Raw genomic sequence first — 21,887 nt, 5'->3', positions numbered from 1 at the left:
TGTTTGGAGGATCCCCTCCCTCTGTGCAGGGACACTGGCTGTTTGGAGGATCTCCTCCCTCTGTACAGGGACACTGGCTGTTTGGATGATCCCCTCCGTCTGTGCAAGGACACTGGCTTTTTGGAGAATACCCTCCCTCTGTGCAGGGACACTGGCTGTTTGGAGAATACCCTCCCTCTGTGCAGGGACACTGGCTGTTTGGAGGATACCCTCCCTCTGTGACGGGATGAGGCCTGATGCTTGGAGGATCTCCTCCCTCTGCACAGCAACTTCGGCTGCTGTGATGATCTGCAGGTATAATATAGAGCATATAGTCATTCCCTAAAAAATCAACCACTGGAATCTATAACATCATTGACACATACACTGAGTGCATTAAACATTAAGAACACCTTCTCTTTCTGTGACATAGACTAATCAGGTGAAAGCTATAATCCCTTATTGATGTTAATTGTTAAATCTTCTTCTCAGTGTAGATGAAGGGGAGGAGGCAGGTTAAAGATTGATTTTTAGACAATTGAGACATGGATTGTGTATGTGTGTCATTCAGAGGGTGAATGGGCAAGACCAAAGATTTAAATCCCTTTGAACAGAGTATGGTAGTAGGTGCCAGGTGCACCGGTTTGTGTCAAGAACTGCCATGCTGTTGGGTTTTTCCCGCTCAACAGTTTTCCCTGAGTAGCAACAATGGTCCACCACCAAGGGGGAGGGCAACTCAATAGGAAGGTGTTCTTAATGTTTTGTTCACTCAGTGTAGATCAATCCCTAGCATAGACTTTCATTTGTATGTGTACTGATACTGTAAATGCACAAATTATATTAATGTTATCTGCAATATATTATAATACCGTAAGCCTCCCTGCTGCAGGGGCATTTCCTCCTACAATTTTGAGCTGATTTTCTTCACTTTAGCAATATTTTGTATCTTTCTTAATTTTCACATTTATTGTGTTTGGAATGACACTATTACTACAAAAGATTATGCTATCATAAAGTATTTGATGTAAGTATGTAGGATAATTACCCATAATGCTCACTGACTGAACATTCAAAATTACCATGGCAATTATTGACGCATTCACATGCCATCGGAAACTTGGAACCTCAGAGTTAAAATGAATGTAACTTATCAGTGTAGAGCTTCCTACTGGTTGATTCTGATACTTCACAAGTGGGTAACTTGAAATCATCATTCCATAACGAGTTCGCGAGTCAGAAATGTCAGAATTTCCTAGTTCCGACTTGAAGGGCCTTCTATGATGTAGGGCAGGTCAGTAACCAAATTATTTTACTGTGCCCAGTCGCACACAGACTTTTATGGTCACACAAGTTGCCACCGGTGGATTCAAAATGAGTAGCCTAACAATTATTTACATGGTCCCAGGTACATTTGCAACCAAATTATTTTTCTCTGAGAAATCAATAATAGATGCACACATAGGGTAACAGTCAGCAATTGACAGTGAGCAATGAGCAAGATAAGCATAGACGAGAAGTTGACAATAGCTTATTATTAGTGTAAATAAATTGTATTTCTATGGTTGCAGTCCTCAAAGATTGAATTGCATTGAATTGAAATAATCAGATCCAATGATTTACCGCCCGTAGGGTGGGGTACCGCTAGTCATCATATTATAATCACCATCTCAATCATTATCACCATACCATCATAGACTTATTCTTCTGTATCTGAGACTCTTCTGACACTACCTTAGACATGGCAGTCTGCAACTAAATACACTGCCCCTGCATGGTGTTCAGCGTCCCCTGCATGTGGTTAATCGAATGCTTAACATCATTCAGCAGGATCTGAATCTCAAGGCTGCAAGAAATCAGGCGGTTCAACATACTGAGATGACGAGAGGCTTCAGACCATGCCCATTGGACCATCTTTAGGATTCTTTCTCACTTAACACCAATCTTATTAGGAATGTAACTTATTGCAGAAGATGTTACTATAGGGTTATTTAGAAGAAAAAAAGTGGACTTTGTCAGGCGCCAAAAGGATGACGGGATATCTCCCTGCTCCAGTGAGCTCTGCTGGCAGGTCTTGCTCACTGTTGGAGGAACGGGAGCCAAATTAGAGGAAACATATCTATGGTTGTTCAGCAATGAAACATTCATGGCATAATGGGGATTGTCCTTCCCTTTGAAAAGAATAACACCTGGGGTTTACTTTCTCACTTTTAGATAATGTAATACAATCTTTAAACCCATCAGAAGTATAGTGCTTACCTCCATGAAAATATTGGTCCATGTTATTTATGGCTGCATAATGTTGACCACTATTTCCAACTTGTGATGAGAAGGTCTTGATGAAACGATCAAGTCAACATTTTGTTAGACATTTCAGAGATAGCATTAACAATTGTGCATGAGACAGTGCTTCCAGATATTGAGGTATCTTCCTTCTGAGATATGTTAAAAAAAATAAAATAAAAAAAATATATGGCGTGTGTATGTAACGGATGTGAAATGGCTAGCTAGTTAGCGGGTACGCGCTAGTAGCGTTTCAATCAGTTACGTCACTTGCTCTGAAACCTAGAAGTAGTGTTGCCCCTTGCTCTGCAAGGGCCGCGGCTTTTGTGGAGCGATGGGTAACGACGCTTTGTGGGTGTCAGTTGATGTGTGCAGAGGGTCCCTGGTTCGCACCCTAGGTCGGGGCGAGGGGACGTACTAAAGTTATACTGTTACATGTACTCACATGAAAGGTATCCATGATTCTAGATTAAGCCAATCGTGTACATGATTACCATCCTATGGGTCAGCAATGGAATGATTGCTACACAGCTTTCAGAAGACTTTATGTCTTGAGCCTGGATGAATCATTGAAATACAAGTAATATTGTGAATTTGTGATGCATAATTGCCATTATAATTTGGAATATTCCATCAAAATTATTTGTTTTGACAGTCAAAACAAGTCAATCTTACAATGAATCACTTGAATTGTGTAACTTGAGTTGACGGAAGTAGCAACTTTATATTCTGACCTAGACACTGACTTGTGCAATGCCTAATACATAATCTATGCATGTTATTGGCCATTGGACTGCTCAGTCAAAACAAAACACTTTTACGATGAATCACTTGACTGGAACGGAACTACTGTTCGGAACTAAAGCTATAGCTTGACGCATACTTTACCTTACAAGCGTATCCAAAAGGCCTATCCAGTCGTGCTTGAAGATACCTTTAGGCAGATAAAAGCGCAGTACGGGTTGAGACACGCTCGGTATTGTGAATCTGTAACACTGATATAAAAGCACGTTTTCATTTATAATTTACACTGTAGAATGACCTGCAAGCCAATCAGAATCTAGTTTTAAACAATACTGTGGGTTCCATGGAACGTCACAAACATATTAGACCACCTGCGTCACAGATTAGTCACTGAACATGGGTTTAATAGCTATATGTACAGTATATGCTCATCGTATTGAATTGAGATTACATTTACTGCACCACTGTAATTATGTAGCCTAATCCTATGAAGATCATATGTCAGAATCATGGCACATGAAAACATAATTCAATTGACTGCAGATTTTAAAATTCCCTGTGACACAATATCCATGTAACTTCAATTAAATTACGTTGAACCAACGTGGAATAAACATTGAATTGATGTATGTGCCCAGTGGGAAGTGATCAATTCGAAATGATTGAATACATACAGTATTACAAAGAAAGATATACAAAAATTGCTTCGAAAAGCTCGAAAAACTCACATTTCCCTGGGCCACCCAAACGTAAAATGTATGTACTGATTACTGTACATCGTTTTGGATGAAAGCGTCTGCTTTCAAATCTCTGACACGCACATATGTACAATCTCGCGATGTTTATTTCTGGCACTTTCACGTTTGCGGGATTTTGTTAGGTAAATGATGCGCAGGAGAGCTCCATGAAATCAGTGACATGGTCAAGATTGCGACATGAGAGGGTGTAACATTTCTAGTAGAGGAACAATTTGGGGGTTTTCTCACAAAGTTTATAGTTTTAGACTGCAGTTGCAATTTATTTGTTTTTTCCTCACAAAAAATGATATCTAACCATATAATGAATCATTTTGTAATTAATCAAACCATTGACATATATTTTTGACTATTTCCAACGAACAAGCTAGCTATCGAAAAGTGTCAGCGTGTGAAGTTAAATTAGCCTGCCAACGTCTTCATAGCTAGTAGCGTGTAATCAGGACATGACAGATAAAAAGAGAGGCATTGAGGCCATATTTAAAGAGGCATTGTTGAAACTCACTCATATGCTTGCGGTGTAAAAAAGGGGGGTGAATGCGATTCATACCCGAATACCCCAACCAAGGAGCAACTTCCAAAGAAGCTGAGAAGTGAACCATCAATGAGCCAGCTACAGGAAGGACATCATTCGCATCCTCACGGCTAAAATCAAAGAGAGCGCAGATGACATCATGAATTTGGTGTAAAAGAACACAATCAATATCGTTATTAACCTGAAGAAATCGATTGATTTCAGTGCTGACGAAGTAAAAACTCTGAAGCAGCAGAACGCAACATTGAACATTCAGGTTGCAAAGCAGGCGAATAAACTCACTGAAATGGAGTCAAAGGTAAACGAGAATGACCGGTATAGTCGGAGATGGAGTCTTCGAATTTATGGAATAGAAAAATAGATAGAAAAATCTGACGAGATCATTAAAGCAAGAGTGAAGGACATTTGGTACTAATCGGTCAGCAGGTGTCCCTATTTTAAAAGGCAACTTTAAGGCTCATATATTGAGTCATGAAGCAGATAATACAGGGAGATGGATTATACTATTTCTAGATGTCAACCATGTTCAATTCATTGTTGTAAATACTTATGCTTCCAATAACAAGTCAAGTAACTATTTTATTTAGAGACATTGAGAGGAAAATAAGTAAAATTATGTCTAAATTTCCATTGGTCAAAGTAATATGGGGTGGAGATTTTAATACAGTATTACATGATAATCTAGATAGATGGCCTCCTAAGCATAGCAATTCTGTTTGTGAGATAAGGAATATATGTCTAAGGTTAGGTGTTCTAGATATTTGGAGACATAAGAACCCAGATAAGATTATGTTTACATGGAGTACCAAAGATACAATATACAATCCCGTATTGATTTCTGGCTGATATCTGAAGATATGGCTGACAAGGTTGATAGTCTCGATTGAACCATTGATTTTAACAGACCACAACGGGATCTCAATAAAGATAAATATGCATGGTTTGTCAACCAAAAAAAGTTAAAGGTTACTGGAAAATGAACAAGACTTTACTAGAGAAGGAAGTATTTAAGAAAGAAGTAGCAGGAATTAATGATAAATACAGGAATTGTGCCTGTGTTATGAATACGTTTGTTAGTTACTGGGAGCTAATGAAATTTGATTAAGGCTTTTGGCTATTTCAATGGGGAAAGAAATTGCTCGTGCCAAGAGAGAGAAAGAATATGACATCATAAAGGGAATAATGGATTAAACTAAAAAAAGGGAACTAACTAATCAGGAATTACTGGAGCTATCATCATTGCAAATGCAGTTAGACTGTATCTACGAGGAAAAGGCCCGGGGAGCGTTTGTAAGATCAAGATGAAAATGGATGGAAGAGGGAGAGAGAAATACAAAATATTTCTTTAATTTAGAAAAAAGGGCAGGTGAAAAGACTTCCTTCCATATGTAAATTAATGATTAATAATACTCCCAATAAAAATCCCAAAATCTCTCAGCATGTTTCCCAGTTTTATCAGAATCTGTATACATCAGCCCAGCTAACTTCCAATATGGATCTTTTCTTAGACGATGTAGCAAACATTGCTAAGAAGATAATGATTTCAGGGATTTTTGTGATGATGAGTTATCTGAAATTGAGATAAAAGACTGTATTAAAAGCCTTAAGAACAATAGGTCCCCTGGAAATGATGGTTTAATAAGCGAGATTTATAAATCATTCAACGATAAATTTATTCCTTTCATTCTTGCTATGCTTCCTTATAGCAAGGTGTAATTACTTTGATTCAATGGACATAGGTGGGGGAATATTTGTGTGACGACCTAAAATGGGGCCAGAAGCTCATCAGCACCCCATCTTATATGTCCAACCACCCTGAACGTCAGACTCTATTGAAGCACATACAGTGGTGTAAAGTACTTAAGTAAAAATACTTTAAAGTACTACTTAAGTAGTTTTGGGGGGTATCTGTACTTTACTATTTATAGTTTTGACAACTTTTACTTTAAAATAATGTACTTTTTACTCCATACATTTTCCCTGACACCCAAAAGTAATCGTTAAATTTTGAATGGCTAGCAGGACAGGAAAATTGTCGGTTGGATGTACTGCCAAATTCTCCAAAATGATGTTGGAAGCGACTTATGGTAGAGAAATGAACATTCAATTCTCTGGCAGCAGCTCTGGTGAACATTCCTGCAGTCCGCATACCAGTTGCACAATCCCTCAGAACTTCAGACGTCTGTGGCATTGCGTTGTGACAAATATGCACATTTTAGTGGCCTTTTGTCCCCAGCAAAGGTGCACCTGTGTAATGATCATGCTGTTTAATCAGTTTCTTGATATGGTGCACCTTTCAATGTGGATGGATTATCTTGGCAATGGAGAAATGCTCACAATTTTTTGGGCGTACAGAACATTTCCGGGATGTTTAATTTCAGCTCATGAAACATGGGACCAACCTTTTACATGTTGTGTTTTTTAGTTCAGTATAGTTTATTACAAATGTAGCCGTATACAGTCCTCCAGATATCTGTTGACAAGGACATGCATCACTGTGTATTTGTTACTCTGTACATACAAAAATGGCCAAACATTGTTTTGTTTGTTGGCATTTTCCATTGTTACTAACTTGTACTGGTTAAAAGTATGATTTAAAGAAGAAGAAAAAACGTGTATGTTTTGCAAACCATGTTTAGTATATCTGAGAGAGACAATGACAAATTCATGGTTCAACAAGATATTATAGTCATCAAAAGGTAGAATTTTAGCATTGATATACTTATGATACAGTACTTTACAGTTTTTATTGGTCACAGAATATATGACATGAAGGGGTGATGTAATTATCTGAATTACTGTAGATTTGAATAGTTTAGTTAATCAAAAGTGAAGTATGGTTATAGGTCCAATGGGTGTTGTTCATATACCACTCTCAGACTCAAAATCAATATATTAGATACATACTATTTATCAGCATATTGACAGATTATTGCTATCAACTGCTGGTTACAAGTTATTTTACCCTGTTTGTATCTTTTGGAACAATGGCAATTAAGTTGATTAAAATTAAGTAGAATAGATAGATGGGCTACCACTGGTGTCACAGGCATCACAGGTCTTGACCACAATGTTGCGATGCTTCTTTAGGATCACGTTGTTGTTGTCAGCGTAGAAGAGTACAGAGATGGGACTGAGCTTGGTGGGTGCGCAGCATGCTTTGGGAACCTCATCTGGCTTCAGAAGGTGAACCTGCCATTGAAAACGGTAAATCAGACTCATTCATACATGCACTTTCATATAGTCAATGATAATATCCTGTTATAAAAGAGATATGGGTTATTTAAGCAATAAGGCCCAAGGAGGGGTGGTATATTGGCCATATACCACAAACCTCAGAGGTGCCTTATTGCTATTAGAACACCTACTCATTCAAGGGTTTTTCTTTATTTTATTTATTTAACCAGTAGGGGCTCATTGAGATTTAAAATCCTTTTTTCAAGAGCGTCCTGGTCAAGATAGGCAGCACCAAGTCATTACAAAAATTACAGACAAACAACATGAAAAACTACAAGTAATCTAGTAGAAACCATTGAATTCACAAGAGTATAACAAAAATCAAAAACAGCAAATTAAAAACATTGACATCATTCATCAGTGATTTAAAAATACCAATCGGGACAAGTTCTTCCAGTTTAAAAGTATTTTGTAAGGCGTTCCAAGACGATGGCGCAGAGTACATAGAAGCTCTTTTACCAAATTCAGTTCGGACATTTGGAACAGTTAGCAGGATAAAGTCCAGCGAACGAAAAGAGTACCCACCACATTTCTGAACAATAAAAATGCCCAAATTAAAAAGGTAGTAAACCCAAAATGGCTTTATAAATCAAAATATACCAGTGACTGAGCCTACAAGTGACTAGAGTTGGCTGGGTTGCCAGCCAATCCTGGTATACTAAGTGCAGTGGTGCGTAAGGGTTTTGCAGTTTAAAATAAATCTCAAAGTACCATGGTAAAGGGTGTCAATTGATCTCAAACACTGAGCGGAAGCATTCATATATAAAATATCCGCATAGTCTAGTAAAGGCATACATGTAGCTGATACTAGCCTCCTTCTGGCTTCAAAAGAAAAACAGGCCTTATTCCTAAAATAAAATCCCAATTTCAGCTTCAATTTTTTTGTAAGTTGTTGAATGTGCAATTTAAAAGAGGCCGTCATCAAATAAAATTCAAAGATATTTATATGAGGTTACAACCTCAATCTCCTTGCCCTGAAAGGTTCAGAGGTCTATTTCTTGCTTTAGAAAACACCATTAGTTTAGTTTTGTCAGTATTGAGGATAAGCTTCAATTGACACAAGGTATGTTGAACAGTATAAAAAGCCGTTTGCAAGTTCTGGAAAGCTTTTGTAAGAGACGAGGCACAACAGTAAATAACAGTATCATCAGCATAAAAATGAAGTTGCGTATTTTGGAAATTTGTCTAAATCATTTATATAAATAGTGAATAAGAGAGGACCAAGTCCAGAGCCTTGGGGCACACCATTAAAGACAGACAATTTAACAGACATAAGCCAATTAAATTGAGTGCACTGAGTTCTATCAGACAGATAGTTAGCAAACCATGCAACTGCATGCTCTGAAAGACCTACACTCGACAATCTCTGCCTTAGTATAGCATGATAAACTGTATCAAAAGCCTTAGAGAGATCAATAAAAAGTGAGACACAGTGCTGTTTTTTGTCAAGGGCTTCAGTGATATCATTTAAAACCTTCATGGCTGCAGTAATTGTGCTATGCTTCTTCCTGAAGCCCGATTGGTACATTGATAAAATAGAGTTAATAAATTAAAACTCTTTTAGCTGTTCACTCACACGGGTTTCAAGTATTTTCACCAGGGGTGACAGCTTTGAGATTGGCCCATAATTATTTAAAAGAGTTTTTAAAAGTGGTAGTACAAATGCTGATTTCCAGAATTTCATTACATTCCAGGGTTAGATTGAACAGATATGCAAGTGGTTCAGCTATGAAATCAGCTGCCGGATTTAAAAAGCAGGGATCCAAAAGATCAGGACCTGCAGGCTTTCTCTGATCTAAGGATTTCAGGGCTTCATGTACCACCTGCACTGAGAATGGCAAAAAGCTAAAAGTTTGACCAGCTGTCACTGGTTCATCCACACAGGGTTGTACAGAGACAGAGGACACTGAATCAAACAGCCTACCAGATGATACAAAGTGCTCATTGAAACAATTCAGCATTTCAGTTGTCATATACAGCATATACAGAGTCCTTCAAAACACATGACGGTAATTCATTAACATTACTGTTACCAGACATAGACTTAATAGCCTTCCAAAACTTTCTAGGGGCATTCAGGTTATCAGTGGTAACAGACATAAAATATTCAGACTTGGCCTTCCTGAGAAGAAAAGAACACTTGTTTCGTAACTGCCTAAAAATAAGCCAATCAGCATCAGAACATGATTTCCTTGCTTAAGCCCAGGCTAGATTATGGTTGTGAATAATACAAGACAGCTCAGAAGAAAACCATGGATTATCCCGCCCTTTAACCCTGAACCTGCGGAACGGGGCATGTTTGTTTACTATTTGGAAAAAAACATCATGAAAGAATATCCAGGCAGTTTCCACATCAGGGATAAACTCAATCTTGCTCCAGTCAAAATAAAACAAATCATGAAAGAAAGCCTGCTCATTAAAACACTTGAAATTTCTCTTACGAATAAAACGTGGGTTTGTCTTAGGAACCTTAGTATTTCTAACATCAACAACAGCACAATGGTCACTTAAATCATTACAAAAAACACCAACCGCAGAATATTTATGTGGAACATTTGTTAAATCTACCCTGATTGATTTGATATTATCTGAGCATTTAAGATTTGGGCGAGTGTGTGAGTTAATCAACTGGGTAAGATTCATAGAATTACAAAACATTTTTAAATCATCAGACACCGGCTTTAACCAACACCAGTTGAGATCACCAATCAAGATCATTTCACTGTAAAGAAGTTTAGACTTAAGGTGCATCAAAGAAGAAAATGCTATTTTCTACATTGTTGAATAATAGTGAAGACATCAAAACTATGAAATAACACAAATGGAATCATGTAGTAACCAAAAAAGTGTGAAACATATCAAAACATATCATATATTTGAGATTCTTCAAATAGCCACCCTTTGCCTTGATAGCTTTGCACACTCTTGGCATTCTCTTAACCAACTTCACCTGGAATGCTTTTCCAACAGTCTTGAAGGAGTTCATACATATGCTGAGCACTTGTTGGCTGTTTTTCCTTTACTCTGCAGTCCTACTCATCTCAAAACATCTCAATTTGGTTGAGGTCGGGGGATTGTGGAGGCCAGGTTATCTAATGCAGCACTCCGTCACTCTCCTACTTGGTAAAATAAGCCCTTACACCGTCTGGAGGTGTGTTGGGTCATTGTCCTGTTGAAAAACAAATACATTCTCCTGAGTGGCGCAGTGGTCTAAGGCAAGTTGTGCAGTTACAGATCCTGGTTGGAGTCCAGGCTCCGTCGCAGCCGGCCGCGACCGGGAGACCCATGAGGCAGGCACACAATTGGCCCAGCGTCGTCCGGGTTAGGGGAGGGTTTGGCCGGCAGGGATGTTCTTGTCCCATCGAGCTCTAGCGACTCCTGTGGCGAGCTGGGCGCAATGCACACTGACAGGGTTGCCAGGTGTATGGTGTTTCCTCCGACCCATTGGTGCGCCTGGCTTCCGGGTTAAGAAGGCATTTTGTCAAGAAGCAGTGCGGCTTGGCTGGCTTGTGTTTTGAAGGACGCACGGCTCTCGACCTTCGCCTCTCCCGAGTCGTACGGGAGTTGCAGCGATGAGACAAGACTGTAACTACCAATTGGATACCACGAAAAATGTGTAAAAGTAACAAACAATAGTTTTTATTTTTTATAATAATTTATTAAAACAAATGATAGTCCCACGAAGCCCAAACCAGATGGGATGACGTATAGCTGCAGAATGCTGTTGTAGACATGCTGGTTAAGTGTGAATTCTAAATAAATCACAGTGTCAACAGCAAAGCATCCCCACACCATAACACCTCCTCCTCCATACTTTATGGTAGGAAATACACATGCAGAGATCATCTGTTCACCCACACCGCATCTCACAAAGACATGGCAGTTGGAACCAAAAATCTAAAATTTGGGCTCCAGACCAAAGGACAAATTGATTGTGTTTCATGGCCCAAGTAAGTCTCTTCTTATTATTGGTGTCCTTTTAATAGTGGTTTCTTTGCAGCAATTCAACTATAAAGGCCTGATTCACACAGTCTCCTCTGAACAGTTGATGTTGAGATGTGTCAGTTACTTGAACTCTGTGAAGCATTTATTTGGGCAGCAATATCTGAGGCTGGTAACTCAAATGAACTTATCCTCTGCAGCAGAGGTAACCATGGGTCTTCCATTGCTGGGGTTGTCCTCATGAGAGCCAGTTTCATCATAGCGCTCGATTGTTTTTGCAACTACACTTGAAATATTCCGTATTGACTGACCTTCATGTCATAAAGTAATGATGGACTGTTTCTCTTTGCTTATTTGAGCTGTTCTTGCCATAATATGGACTTGGTATTTTACCAAATAGGGCTATCTTCTGTATACTCCCCCCCACCTTGTCAAAACACAATTGATTGTGTCAAACGCATTAAAAAGGAAAGAAATTCCACTTTTAAGAAGGCACACCTGTTAATTTAAATGCATTCCAGGTGACTTTCTCATGAAGCTGGTTGAGAGAATGCCAAGAGTGTGCAAAGCTGTCAAGGCAAAGGGTGGCTACTTAGATTCTTCAAAAATATATTTGGATTTGTTTAACACTTTTTTGGTTACTACATGATTCCATGTGTTATTTCATCATTTAGATTTTTCTTCAATGTAGAAAATAGTAAAAATAAAGTAAAACCCTTGAATGAGTAGGTGTTCTAAAACTTTTGACCGGTAGTGTAGAGCCTTCAGTGCTTTTTTCTCGTGGGCTGTGGCCCCCCTTGTCTGAATTTGGTCAATATGTCCTCCAAAAGACTTTATAGCCCACTGTGGCAAAGACTATACTTTCAGGAGTTAAACAACACAATAAAAAAAAATCTCCTTGTTTGTCTCATTCTTCCAATCTAGCTAGTGACTTTATAAAACAATATTTGGTATTTGTATTTTATATTATGCCAACGATATAGGAAAGCATCTGGTGGCAAAATAACCAAAAACATAAAATCATGAATTAATTCAAGGTTTACAAATATGCCCAATCAATAAAACATGTCAGAAAACAATACTCTAAACCCAATGCCTCTACCATATATGGTTGAAAAGTTACCGACGATTTACTGAGAATTTAACCTCACAACACATAATATGGAACACATACAACCAAGTGCGGTGCAGTCTAAACTAGTAATGGTCACAGCAAATGATCGTTATTATTTCATCAACACTGTCAAGTACAGGCGTATGAATGTTATAATATTGTAGAGAACAATGTTACGCACGCCTCTGAAGAGGGAATGCAACACCCTGCTACAACTCAACTCCCTGTGAAGTGAAAGAGGTATGGACTGTAGGTGTGAGAAAGGACAACAAAAGGCAGAATTGACCGTTTACTAGGATTTTATTCCTTACACGGTAATATGGGGAAAAGGGGCTGGACGGAACCAAAGCAAAGAAAGTAAATGTCAAAGCCCCCCTCTCCTATCTAACCTGCCTACCCACTACGTACCTAACTTAGCACCACCTGGTGCTCTAACCAAAATACAGGGAGTGGTCCGCCCAGGTCTTACCTAGTGTGCCTAGACAGTGAATATACTACTATGTATGCCCGCGGGCCTCTTGCCTAAGCACTCCCTAGGTGACTTCCCCTTCCCCCCCGGGAACAAATGAAACAGGATAACAAACAATTTCAATAATCAAAACAGTGCGTCCTATTGACACACAGACATAATCAATCAGCTCCCTCAGCAACAACTAACTCAGTTAATTACCCACAGCCATTGGCCTCCTCTCAACAAAAAACTCTTTTCACAATCAATCTCCCTCTGCATTCATTCCTCTTTTTCTCCTGAACATAACACTGGCTTTTATATAGCTTCAGGAGTCTAATTGGATACAGCGGCATCTTGACGAGGGGGCGGGGTCAGCTCCAATTAGCCATGGAGTCGACCAATCAGCTGCTTGGGGAGAATTCAGGAAGCCATCTCCTGAAAAACACACTCTCAAATACAAACAACAACACAGAAACTGGGGAACGTAACAAACAAGCTAATGATTAATTCTATGTCATTTCTAATGACATCAGGCAAAATTTCTAATGACATTTGGACATGAATTTCGTAGCTCCCTCTTGAATTGACCCTTTTTCTCTCTACATTGTATAGCAAGTAAGTGAACATGTAAAAATAATATATGTCATTCATCAGACGCTTTTATCCAAAGCGACTTACAATAAAACCTGCTGTCGTTTATGTATGGGTGGTGACGGGAATCGAACCCATTACCCTGGCGTTGCAAGCGTCATGCTCTATCATGGTCATGGTTGCACCTCAGCCACACTCAAGGTCCTAAACAATACTGTGCAGCCGTCTTCATTGACCTGGCCAAGGCTTTCGACTCTGTCAATCACCACATCCTTATCGACAGACTCAACAGTCTTGGTTTCTCAAATGATTGCCTCGCCTGGTTCATCAACTACTTCTCCGATAGAGTTCAGTGTGTAAAATCGGCTTCCTGTAGTCCGGGTCTCTGGCAGTCTCTATGGGGGTGCCACAGGGTTCAATTCTTGGGCCGACTCTTCTCTGTATTCATCAATGATGTCGCTCTTGCTGCTGGTGAGTCTCTGATCCACCTCTACGCAGATGACACCATTCTGTATACTTCTGGCCCTTCTTTGGACACTGTGTTAACTACCCTCCAGACGAGCTTCAATGCCATACAACTCTCCTTCCGTGGCCTCCAACTGCTCTTAAATACAAGTAAAACTAAATGCATGCTCTTCAACCAATTGCTGCCTGCACCTGCCAGCCCGTCCAGCATCACTACTCTGGACGGTTCTGACTTAGAATATGTGGACAACTACAAATACGTAGGTGTCTGGTTAGACTGTAAACTCTCTTTCCAGACACACATCAAACATCTCCAATCCAAAGTTAAATCTAGAATTGGCTTCCTATTTCACAACAAAGAATCCTTCACTCATGCTGCCAAACGTACCCTCGTAAAACTGACCATCCTACCGATCCTCGACTTTGGCAATGTCATTTACAAAATAGCCTCCAACACCCTACTCAACAAATTGGATGCAGTCTATCGCAGTGCCATCCATTTTGTCACCAAAGCCCCATATACTACTCACCACTGCGACCTGTACGCTCTCGTTGGCTGGCCCTCACTTCATACTCGTCGACAAACCCACTGGCTCCAGGTCATCTACAAGACCCTGCTAGGTAAAGTCCCGCCTTATTTCAGCTCGCTGGTCACCATAGCAGCACTCACCCGTAGCACGAGCTCCAGCAGGTATATCTCACTGGTCATCCCCATAGCCAATTCCTTCTTTGGCCGCCTCTCCTTCCAGTTCTCTGCTGCCAATGACTGGAACGAACTACAAAAATCTCTGAAACTGGAGACACTTATCTCCCTCACTAGCTTTAAGCACCAGCTGTCAGAGCAGCTCACAGATCACTGCACCTGTACATAGCCTGTCTATAAATAGCCCAAACAACTACCCCATCCCCTACTGTATTTATTTTATTTATGTTGCTCCTTTGCACCCCAGGATTTCTACTTTGCACATTCATCTACTGCACATTCATCTACTGCATACCTACCATTCCAGTGTTTTTAATTGCTATATTGTATTTACTTCACCACCATGGCCTATTTATTGCCCTTCTACCTCCCTTATCTCAACTAATTTGCTCACATTGTATATAGACTTGTTTTTCTACTCTGTGTTGTTGTATGTGTCGAACTGCTTTGCTTTATCTTGGCCAGGTCGCAGTTCTAAATGAGAACTTGTTCTCAACTTGCCTACTTGGTTAACTAAAGGTGAAATAAAAAAATAAAAAATATCAACTGAGCTACGAAGAAGCACGTCGACGCCACTAGAATAATGACAAGCAATTTTAACGGATTCTAAAGGGAATCATAGAATTCCAAACTAATTTCTATGGCAACACAGTTGTCAATTTTGTAAACAATCATTTTCGAACGTGTGTTGCCAAGAGACATCTAACCGACGTTCTATGGAACGTTTTCTGTGCGAAAACAACTTCAGTTTGCTGCTGACAACAAACTTGTTTGATTTTTGACACCTGAGATAGAACAATCGACTGGAAAATGCCTGGGTGCTTTTCAAGACTGGCGGAGAGAGTGCGTGGACGTCGGCGGCCTAATGCGTCGACAGGTTGTTCAAATTCATTTGTGGCTTGTTTTTCTTGTCTTTTTCAGTTTTGCAGGGTTCGTGATTGTCGACAGGTGGACAGCGACTTCGAAGAGGGTATGTGGAGTTTAAAACTCTTATTTTACTACATTTAACAATGTCATTATAATTTGAGAAATGTTGTGTATTTCTATAATTCAGACTTGGCAAAAATGCTTGTGCTAGAGATGTTGTAGTTAGCTAGCTAACATTAACTTTAGTAACTGTTGCTAAGCGATCGACTTTTGCTTCCTAGCTAGCTAGTATTAGCAATCTTGCTACGTTTTATGTCCTAACAATTGTTTATTTTATATTGCAATGTTCCTCATTTTAGAAACAACTGTCCTGGATGAGGTCCAGTTGGATGTGCCATTGGATGATGTGCCAGATGTTCCACAGCTGCCAGTCCTCCTTGATGTCCAGAATGCTGCTATCATCCTTGAGGATGTGCCAGATGTGCAGACTATCCTTGAGGTACAATTTTCTGAAAGTTTGGGGTTTTATGTTTGAAAAATATCCCAGATATTCAAGTTGTGTCTCTTTGACATGAAACAAATCTCTTGTCTGCTTTCTGCTTTAGAAGGCCACTGGCAATTGGCAGTTGATTCCATTAGGTTCAGCCCCCTGTACTGTGGGCCTGTTGTGATCAGGGTAAGAGACCCCCCACACGCAGTCACATCACGGTTACTATGTTTACAGTTTCCAACATGAATGTATTGTAATGTGCAGAACAATGCCGGTCCGGTTGTTAAAGCTTGGAGAACTTTACAGTTCATTAGCCCCATCATCACCTACATACGTGGGGGATCCCAGGTATGTGTCTTTGTAACTTCCTAATCTACATTGTCAGTGTGTCACAGCGATTGCTGAAGTGGTTTTGTTGATGTTGTCTTGTTGTTTATCTCAACAGCAGGTGGTGGTGAGGATGCACCACGTTAGTAGGGTGAGAGGCCTGGAGACTCAACTGGTGTGGGCCATCTCCAAGGAGACAGCCAGGCTTAGTCCAAAGGGCATCCCCTACTGTGCCACCAAAGTGCAGTCCATCACTTGGATCCAGGTAAGACGTAAATACTACTGAAATAGTATTAAATTAGATTTTTCTTCACTTATTCCATTTGGCCTTAACATGTATTCTCTCTCTGTCAGCGTGTGGCTGGCAGGGTGGCCCACTATGTGTCTCACCTCCGCCACGAGACGTCTGTGGACGTGACGCTTGGCTGCTACCAGGTAAATAAACGATTTCCTATGTATATAGACTAGACATTACTGGGCATTTTTGCATTAGATTTGGTGTGTTTTCTAATATTGTGTGTGTGGTAAACAGGTGTGTTGTGTGTTTTGAGCAGCAGACTGATGTCTCAGTGGTGTACGCCACTCTCCACATGGGGCTGGACGTGCTTCTCTCCTCTTCAGCGTGGTCGGAGGCTGCCTCCTTCTCTACGCCCACCACTCAGCAGTTCACTGACCCAGAGCCTGAGGGCCACAACGGCTATAAGGTCAGACGTTACACACACATACTATTGACTAGGAGCATTAAGATCCTTCCATTGACCGATTGTTTGTTATGTCATTGCATTGGTCACTGATTTTGAATGCTTGTTTTGTTGTCGTAGGGTTGGGAGGAGGACCTGCTGCCTGAGGAGAGGGAGGTTCCTCTGCTAAAGTGAGTTCCTCTAAATGTCTGTGTAGTCTGGGCTTGTCAGATGCTGAAGGATAGTGGTCATAATGCTGTTATCCCCCATTGACTCTAATGGTTGACATGCTCCATTCCCTCCCTATCACAGCCTCTACCTTACCACCAAGAGAGTGGAGGACATCGCCCTGAGGCTCGTCTCCCTGCGCCAGGCCTTCCCTGTGAGTGGACCCACTTTTCTTTTTCTCTCTGTGACATTTTGTTCTGTCTCCTAGAGGAAGATGCCTCACCCTAACTATTCCCTCTCCCCTAGACCCTGCTTCGTTCCACCCTGAGCAGGAACCATGTGTTTGTGGCGGGAAAGGTCCTCCTGGGCGCACTGGTTCAGGCCAACCACATGGTAACTCACTAATTCATTCTCTTTCAAGGGAAAGAGAGCGTCCCTGAGGGGAAATGTGTTCTGTTCACTAAGATGCTCTTTTCTTTGTCATAGGACGGGGCCAAGTTCATCCGTACTTATAACGACTTTGTGGACTACCTGAGTGACCCCTCCAAGCGGAATGACATTGAGAGGGAGCTGGCTGAGGCAAAGGTGAGTTCATTAACTCTTTCAAGTCTCACTGAGTTCTTCCACATGCATGTCTTTTATACATCACAGTAGCTGATCTATATGAAATCATTCTTATTTTCTCCAAACGTGTTTTCTTGTCCTAGATCCATCATGTGAACATGATAGATGTCGTTTTTGAGCTGGTGCTGTTTGGGATGATGACAGCTCAGAAGTCCCTGATGGTGGTAAGTAGCATCTCACTGGTACATGTTTTGATATCTATTAGTAGTTTCACTTAAATTCCTCTTCTCTTCTATTCTCTCCTCTTTTCTCCTCCTTTGTTTCCTTTAGCACCCCGGTGGGTTTGTGGAGCGTCTGTACGCTCTCCTGTACTCCTTCCTGCCCACTGCTGCCAACATGGAGCCAGAGGCTGACAGATACCTGCTGCTGCTCAATGTAAGAGTCAAGAGGTTACTTCCTGTTTACTTCCATATTCTTAGTGTACTTCCTTATTCATGGTTAACCAGGTTCCAATGTCATTTTAGGGGGAGTATTTCTAATTGTTTCTCTCCTCTTGATAAGCTAGTAACTCAGAGCCATTTTCTATGTGTTGTGTGGTGTTCTCTTCAGGGCGGGCTGATGGCTCTGCTAGATGACATGTTTGGCCAGCAGCTGGCTTGGTACTTTAACCCAGAGTCTCTGGTCACGGAGCTCTCCAGCCTCCTGGAGTACCACTTGGAGAACCTCATGGCCAGCATGTAGTCCTACTGCAGGGACCATACTCCTTTCTCCTTCTCTCTCTCTTTTGAAGGAATTAAGGACTTGAAGTGCTTTGTTGATCCCTGATTAGTTAACACCCATTAATTTAATGTATTCTCTTGTTTTCTCTCCCCACAGGATTCTTGTGACACTTTGCCACCCAAGAGGGATCCAGACACCAATGCACTACATTACTTTGCACTGAATTTGACATTTTTAAATAAAATAAGTTGTAGTTCAAAAACGTTTTTGTTTCCGTCTTTTCATCTATTTGATTTTATGACCATTTCCTCTTCCTAGAGGTATAATGCTAATATTAGATTATTACATGAACAATGATGCTTTATTATCTGCATATGGAAATAAAAAAACAATGTTTAGTTGATTTACAGATACTACAGGCCCACACTTTTTATATGGTTTTGTACTGTGGTTTGTGATACTGTACTATTTAAAAACATGTAGGACTACATACACTGAGTGCACAAAACATTAGGAACGTCTTCCTAATATTGAGTTGCACACCCTTTTTCCCTCAGAACAGCCTCAATTCATCGGGGCATGGACTCTACAAGCTGCACTAAGCGTTCCACAAGGACGCTGGCCCATGTTGTGTCAGGTTGGCTGGACGTCCTTTGCGTGGTGGACCATTCTTGATACACATGGGAAACTGTTGAGCATGAAAAAAACAGCAGTGTTGCAGTTCTTGACACACTTAACCCGGTGCGCCTGGCACCTACTACCATACCCCGTTCAAAGGCACTTAAATCTTTTGTCTTGTCGAATCACCCTCTGAATGACACACACAATCCATGTCTCAATTCTCTCAAGGTTTTAAAATCTTTCTTTAACTCCCCTTCATCTACACTGATTGAAGTGGATTCAACAAGTGACATCAATAAGGGGTCATAGCTTTCACTTGGTCAGTCTGTCATGGAAAGAGCATGTGTCCTCAATGTTTTTCTATTATCAGTGTGTGTAATAACCTGGTACAGTATAAAGTTTACCACTAGAGGGGGGAATTGCTTCAGTCTTGAATGTTACTTCTCCCTATCCCTACTCTACATTAACAGTCTGCCATTGTAGACTCCGGTAACTTGGGTATCTTAGTTTTTCATATTTGCCATTAATGTCTGAACCATTTACCATCTTTCCCACTGAAACCAGTAATGTTAGCGTTCATGTGAGAGAGGGTGTAGTAGTGGATACTAACCACTAGTTGGTCACACCTAGCTCGGTTTTTAGACTTTTCTTTAGTAAAGGTTGAATAGTCTATTGTTCAGCTATTAGCCCAACTTGCAACAAATTGCTGTTCCTTTTTTATATTATATAAATAAATATATTTTATTCATAATACAAAAATCAACTTACATTGCTACATCAAACATGTCTAGCAAACCAAACACAGGTATTAACAATGCTCGAACATACAAAAAATATAAATACAAATAAAATACAAAAAATAAACAATTTAAGTGCAATTATATTCACTCTGAAAATATCTTATTATAATGATTCATGAAGATGTTATTCTTGTTGTTATTCACTAGGTTTAGTGTTTTAATAAGATAATTAAATTCAATCAGAAAAATGTGTAATTTTGGTATAGATTTTTGGATTTTTTGTTTGTGTATAAAGTATTTGGCAACAAGAATGAAAAAATTAACAATAATTTCAGTGGTTTTGTTATCATTGCAATAGTAACATATATATTTTATGTTAAAATTATATGCAGTGTTCATAATGTTAAATAAGTACTTTGCAAGGTTTTCCCAAAATTCTGACACAAATTTACATTCAAAGAACAAGTGAGACAGATTCTCACCTAGTTTTTTCACAGAAAATGCAGATATCATCAATAGCCACAAATTTGGACATCATAGAATTACATGGATATATCTTATGTAAAATTTTGAAGTGCACTTCCTTAAACTTCTTGTCAATAGGGGGGCGCTGTTTGGAAAAAATCGTGCCCAAATGAAACGGCCTCGTACTTTTTTCTAGATCATACAATATGCATATTATTTTTACTATTGGTTAGAAAACACTCAGAAGTTTCTAAAACTGTTTGAATTATGTCTGTGAGTAAAACAGAACTCATTTTGCAGCAAACTTCCATGTAGGAAGTGAAAAATCTGAAAACGAGGCTCTGTTTCAGGGCCTGCCTATTCAATTGCCTTATATTTATCGATATGCATGCACTTCATACGCCTTCCACTAGATGTCAACAGGCAGTGGAAGGTGGAATGGGGTGTCTAGCTTGATCTGAGGTCGAACAAGAGCTTTTGGAGTGGCAGATCAGGAATTTCCTTTGTCTACCAAGGCGCGCGAAGTACCTTGATATTGTCTTCTGATAAGCGTTCGGTTTACACAGCGAATATCTCCGGCTCTGATTTTTTTTGATACATGTGATAATAACATCGTAAAGTTGTTTTTTTCAACCGAGTTTTATCAGATTATTCAACGTTTATTGGGACTTTTGGAGTTTTCCGTTCTTTGCGTCGAGAGAAAATGGGAACGTTATCAACATTGGCTAGCATTGTGGCGCGAATTCGACAGAAGAAAAGGACATTCTAAAACCAAACAACGATTTATTCTGGACCAAGGACTCCTTGTACAAGATTCTGATGGCAGCTCAGCAAAAGTAAGAACAATTTCTGATGTTATTTCGTATTTCTGTGGAAAATGTAGATTCCTATTCTCCACCGTTTTGGCGAGCGCTGTCTCGCGATAACGCAAGCTGTTTGTTATGGTAAAGTTATTTTTTTAAATCTAACACGCCGGTTGCATTAAGAACCAGTGTATCTTTCATTTGCCATACAACAAGTATTTTTATGTAAAGTTTATGATGAGTTCTTTGGTCAGATTAGGTGAGTGTCCAAAATAGCTCCGGACATTCTGGGGAAATGTTGCTACATATTCACAATGTATAACCACGGTTTGCAGCTCTAAATAAGCACATTTTCGAACAAAATATAAGTGTATTGTATAACCTGATGTTATAAGACTGTCATCTGATGAAGTTGTTCAAGGTTAGTGATTAATTTTATATCTTTTGCTGGTTTTTGCGATAGCTACCTTTTGCAGTGAATAAATGCATTTGTGTGTTTAGCTATTGTGGTAAGCTAATATAATTCTATATTGTGTTTTCGCTGTAAAACACTTAAAAAATCGGAAATATTGGCTGGATTCACAAGATGTTTATCTTTCATTTGATGTACACCATGTATTTTTCATAAATGTTTTATGATGAGTAT

At 39.8% G+C, this 21,887-nt stretch overlaps 1 protein-coding gene and 1 long non-coding RNA gene across 8 annotated transcripts; one reads left to right on the top strand and one right to left on the bottom strand.

Moving 5' to 3' along the window:
- Positions 1 to 195: 195 nt before the first annotated feature.
- LOC129847567 (uncharacterized) lies at positions 196 to 18,945 on the top strand. 7 transcript variants are annotated; one of them, XM_055915315.1, is made up of 14 exons: positions 204 to 294; positions 15,726 to 15,766; positions 16,023 to 16,339; positions 16,418 to 16,501; positions 16,599 to 16,745; positions 16,835 to 16,915; positions 17,035 to 17,184; positions 17,302 to 17,351; positions 17,473 to 17,542; positions 17,635 to 17,721; positions 17,815 to 17,913; positions 18,036 to 18,116; positions 18,223 to 18,327; positions 18,769 to 18,945. In XM_055915315.1, exons 3-14 carry the CDS (start codon positions 16,235 to 16,237, stop codon positions 18,928 to 18,930), a joined length of 1,221 nt encoding a protein of 406 aa, XP_055771290.1. In that variant the 5' UTR covers positions 204 to 294; positions 15,726 to 15,766; positions 16,023 to 16,234; the 3' UTR covers positions 18,931 to 18,945. The 7 variants fall into 7 exon arrangements, with proteins under 7 accessions (XP_055771288.1, XP_055771291.1, XP_055771290.1 ...); XM_055915313.1 differs by having other exon boundaries at positions 196 to 294; positions 16,023 to 16,162; positions 16,269 to 16,501; positions 18,223 to 18,860; XM_055915316.1 differs by lacking the exon at positions 16,418 to 16,501 and having other exon boundaries at positions 198 to 294; positions 16,023 to 16,162; positions 16,269 to 16,339; positions 18,223 to 18,860.
- Positions 2,318 to 4,376, bottom strand: LOC129847570 (uncharacterized). The gene is made up of 3 exons (XR_008758435.1): positions 3,732 to 4,376; positions 3,148 to 3,254; positions 2,318 to 2,816 (listed from the first exon to the last, which is right to left on the bottom strand). It is a non-coding gene; the product is annotated as an uncharacterized LOC129847570 (long non-coding RNA).
- Positions 18,946 to 21,887: the final 2,942 nt, after the last annotated feature.

The sequence above is a fragment of the Salvelinus fontinalis genome, unplaced genomic scaffold (assembly GCF_029448725.1).
Source record: "Salvelinus fontinalis isolate EN_2023a unplaced genomic scaffold, ASM2944872v1 scaffold_0872, whole genome shotgun sequence".
Classification (NCBI taxonomy): Eukaryota; Metazoa; Chordata; class Actinopteri; order Salmoniformes; family Salmonidae; genus Salvelinus; species Salvelinus fontinalis.
This window is presented reverse-complemented; position numbering and strand designations above follow the sequence as displayed.